Below are 4,101 nucleotides of genomic sequence, written 5' to 3'. Positions count from 1 at the left end.
CTCTGCGTCAGAGATCATCATGCAAATCCTGCTCGTTTGAACTCATTTTTGGATTTTTTTTTTCATCCACTGTTGTGGAAGGATATATTGTAGATAGGATAGATTGCTTCCAAAAGGCAAACCTTTAGAGGGGTTTGAATCAAAAAGGGGAAAATTAAAAATAGAAATAAATAATCTTACGGACCTAAAAAAGTTAAAACCAGAGGTCATCTCAGGTAATGTGTATGGAAACAGGGTAAGAGTGTTTGATTCCTTTGGGTTATATTTAGATTCTGGATTAACCTGGAGAAAACATGGCTGTCAGCTGACATCGGACAGGAAGCAAGGTTTAAGCTGGGCGGGTCAGCTGTCAATCACAGGGCTGCGTATGAGGAAGAGTTGATTCCAGGCAACTACTGTGATTTTTGGACTGTTGAGCACACCTGAACATAAGCCGCTAAATTAAAAAAAAAAATCTACATATTTAGGCTGTACTAGTTTATAAGATGCAAGTATCCATTTGCAACATGAGATATTTACACTGAAAGATTTATTGAACATTTAATTAAATACGAACCATAAATGCATTTTTCCCGAACAGTGCCAATAATACATCTGGTTAAAAAAGAAAAATTCAGTAGCCTAACAAGAGAACTCACTGATCACTATCTTCATCTTACACTAAAATTGTCCTCTTCATTGTCAGAATTACACACTCTGTCACACACTTTCTCAATCTGTCCTTCGATGACGTCTCAATGTCACTTGTGTAAAACACACACGTGATCTGCGGTGCGTTTGCATCATTTCACTTGTTGGATGTGACCGGGCTAAATATTTTGGCAGCACGAAGCTCTTTAGCCTGTAGAAAAATCCATAAATTAGCTACATCGTTGTTTAAGATGCAGTGGTCAAAGCGTGTGAAAGATGTGGCGGCTAATGGTCAGTAGGCATTATGGGATGGAGATCAGGAGCAGGTTGATCTTCTCCCAGGAGGTCCACTGCAAGTCCTGGGCAGGTTAATACACCTCTGGGTTTACCATGAAAAAGCATTTTTCTGACAGGTGGGAGTACGACTCCATGGTTCCCTGACATAATATTCGTCTTCTTACATATTTCTTACTTCTTTTCTAATATCTCTTATTTACTCCCTTGACGACGAGCACATCCGACTCCTCGGAGCAAGCGGCATCCGGCCAATTAGTAACTTCAGTGAGATCCTCGTTTCCCTTGGCAATGAAAGAGGAAGCAGACTGGTCAGCGCAGATCACCTGCAAATCCCCTCTTCTTCCTCCTCCTCCTCCTTCTCCTCCCCAGCCGGACTGTCCACCCTCTCCGGGGGTCATTACTCTCTTCATGCTGATTAGGTCCGGATGAATAGTCGCCTTTGTCTGACTCCTGTTCCCACGACCCGGCATTCGCCTGGCAGTCGCGTGGCTCTAAAACTGGGGGGCCCCCCAGCTTTAAGGGACCCAGAAAGCGGGGGTGTGAGTGTATGTGTGTGTGAGAGGTTGATCATGACATCTGCTCATTAAGCCAGTCAACAGCAGATGCACGTCACCTGAAAACACAGGCCGAGAAGAGACTTTCACATCCCGTGAGTGGAGGTTGTTCACCACCTCTCTCCAAGTGAAGCAACAAATCCAAGAGTGACCTGTTTTCCTTTATCTGACAAAAAAAAAAATATAAAAGAAGCTCAGCTTCTGTTCACAGCCCGGCGCTCTGAAGGTTTCCAGGCCCGGGGAGACGTGGGCCGGTCCACTCTCCAGTGATTTGTAGGCCTATTGTGTCTCCCTGTGAGATTTTCCTCCCTCCCCTATGATCCACCTCTTCTCCTTCCTTTCTTTCCCAGGTAGTGTAACGTTGCCACGGCAGAGAACGAGCAAAGGAAGGAGCTCCCCGGAGGTCGGTGTGTGTGTGTGTGGGGGGGCAAACATGGTAACTGCACACTCTTTTCAGCTCTTCCCTGGGAGAAGAGGAAACTGCAGTTTTCATGGGTGGGGACACAAGCGAGGGTGGTGCATGGTTTCAGGCTGAACATCTGTCGCTGGTGGGTATTTTTCCCCCTTTTCTTTTTTTCCAGGCCGGGTCTCTCAGTAATTGAATGGAGCCAGTGACCTGTCAGTCTTGACTGATGGGACCCCGTGTGTGGGAAAATCCTGCAGCCAAAGAGTGGAAGCATTCACATGCTAATTGCGCGGTATAAATACGGGAGCCGCGCCGCGCCGTGGGCCCTAGAGACGCGCCGGGACTCGCAGAGGAGACACACGGGTGCAAGGAATCATGACCGCTTCGTCAATGGCGTTCAAACACCCCAGTGCCAAGGAGGAGAGAAAGGTAGCACTTGTTATCAGGGATTTTTTTTTTCTTTAAATTGGCGTCGCACCTTCGGGGCGAGTTTAACCGGCCGGTTTGTCACTTTACTCCACTTTCGCAGCTCAGAAAACCGCTCATTGAGAGGAAACGGCGGGAGAGGATAAACAACTGTTTGGACCAGTTAAAAGAAACCGTCATCCGGGCGTTCAGGCTTGATGTGAGTACGAATGCTCCCACGTCCGACCCGGTGCGCAGTCCGTCCACTCCCATGCCAACGGTGCAAGCATAGTAACTCCGAGGTCGTATGTTTCTCAGCAGCAATCCAAACTGGAGAAAGCAGATATTTTGGAGATGACAGTGAAACATCTGCAGAACATCCAGAGCAACAAACTCAACGGTAAGGAGTCAGAGTTCCTCGTGTGACAGCTGAGTCAAAATCTTGATGATTATCCTTTTTTTTTTTTTTTAATGTATAGTTTTCTCGCTTTGTTGTCAATTTCTTATTTTTAAGTATTTCATTTTGGAGGGGTTTAAAGTTTTTGAACCTTCCGGCTTACGACCAGTAGAGAGCAGTATGTGCACATAAGCCTGTCACCATCTTGTCTATTTAAATTGTATCATTTAAGTATTTATAGTTAAAGATATCTATCTGTATATATGACAAATTTATGAAGAACAGGTTCAGATGCAGCGTGTTATTCGTCCTAGAAGGTGTTTTGATGACTGAAAAACTTCCTGGGAGGCAATTGAGAGCAACTGCAGTTCGTACAGTGGCCACTAGAGGTCGCTAAAACGCCTTCCCTCTCCCTGTCTCTTGCAGACCCCATGTTGGGCTTGGAGGCCCAGCAAAAGTACAGCACGGGCTACATCCAGTGCATGCACGAGGTGCACAACATGCTCCTGACCTGTGACTGGATGGACAAGACCCTGGGTTCCCGGCTCCTCAACCACCTGCTCAAGTCCCTGCCCAGGTCCAGCGAGGAGCGCCCCCTTCAGCCCGCGCCCAGATGTGACACGGCATCCTCGGCCGCTCATCCCGCGGCGCTCCCCGGCGCCGCCCTGCCGGCGGAGCCCAGGCAGCCCGGCAGAGAGCAGCCCCCTTGTCGTGTGGCCGGGCGTCAGGGGAGGGCAGGGCTCCACAGTTCCCACCTGGGGATGCTGGAGATGTGGAGGCCCTGGTGAACTGGAGGATCGATCGTCTCAGTTTTTGCTAGCCCGTCCTCTGATATGTATCTTATAGATATGGTGCTCAGAAGATTAAACCGGTGGGGCGGTTTTCGCTCCAGTCGTTATGATTGTAGGTGTATAATGATTCTATACCGACTTTTTCTCAGTACTTCCCTTCAGAAGTCGACTTCCAGTAGCCTGCATTATAGAAGGCTCTTATTAATCTTTCTATTTATTGTATTAACTGCTTATTTATTTTGATATTATAACTATTATTACTTGGCTCTTTAGACAACGTTGCTTGGCATTGCATAGATTTCTATGTCCTACTCTTTTGCTTTGTAATTAACCAAAATATTAATAAAAATATTATTGAAAAACACACACCATGTCACATAGGCTTGATGTTTGATTCTGCTCTGGTTACCACGCCCACACAGCCAGTTGTGGTTTTGGAAATTGGTGAAAGCTGCATTAATCTCCATAAATGTCCTGGGGTGATCAAGAAACGGGGTCAAATAATGCCGCCCCACCCCTGAATGAGGATCTGTGGAGGTTTTAAGATAATACAAGATAAGATAGATGTCTGTGGCGGTTCTCAGTTATCCAGGTCAGAGTGAATTCATGTTGAAATCTTCT

At 46.6% G+C, this 4,101-nt stretch overlaps 1 protein-coding gene across 1 annotated transcript; it reads left to right on the top strand.

Annotated features, from left to right (window-relative positions):
- The first annotated feature begins 1,904 nt into the window (after positions 1–1,904).
- Positions 1,905–3,806, top strand: her8.2 (hairy-related 8.2). The gene is made up of 4 exons (XM_086178797.1): positions 1,905–2,316; positions 2,417–2,512; positions 2,614–2,692; positions 3,116–3,806. The coding sequence occupies exons 1-4, from the start codon at positions 2,263–2,265 to the stop codon at positions 3,475–3,477; spliced, it is 591 nt and encodes a 196-aa protein (XP_086034923.1). The 5' UTR covers positions 1,905–2,262; the 3' UTR covers positions 3,478–3,806.
- The last annotated feature ends 295 nt before the right edge of the window (positions 3,807–4,101 follow it).

The sequence above is a fragment of the Fistularia commersonii genome, chromosome 3, assembly GCF_037954325.1.
Source record: "Fistularia commersonii isolate RoL2024-O1a breed Wild chromosome 3, RoL_Fcom_v1.0, whole genome shotgun sequence".
Classification (NCBI taxonomy): domain Eukaryota; kingdom Metazoa; phylum Chordata; class Actinopteri; order Syngnathiformes; family Fistulariidae; genus Fistularia; species Fistularia commersonii.
This window is presented reverse-complemented; position numbering and strand designations above follow the sequence as displayed.

Excerpts from the sequence above, each read along its gene's own strand:
- her8.2 (XM_086178797.1), top strand. The coding sequence starts at position 2,263 with ATGACCGCTTCGTCAATGGCGTTCAAACACCCCAGTGCCAAGGAGGAG. Across the intron at positions 2,317-2,416 it reads GTGCCAAGGAGGAGAGAAAG|CTCAGAAAACCGCTCATTGA; the intron begins GTAGCACTTGTT and ends CCACTTTCGCAG. Across the intron at positions 2,513-2,613 it reads TCCGGGCGTTCAGGCTTGAT|CAATCCAAACTGGAGAAAGC; the intron begins GTGAGTACGAAT and ends GTTTCTCAGCAG.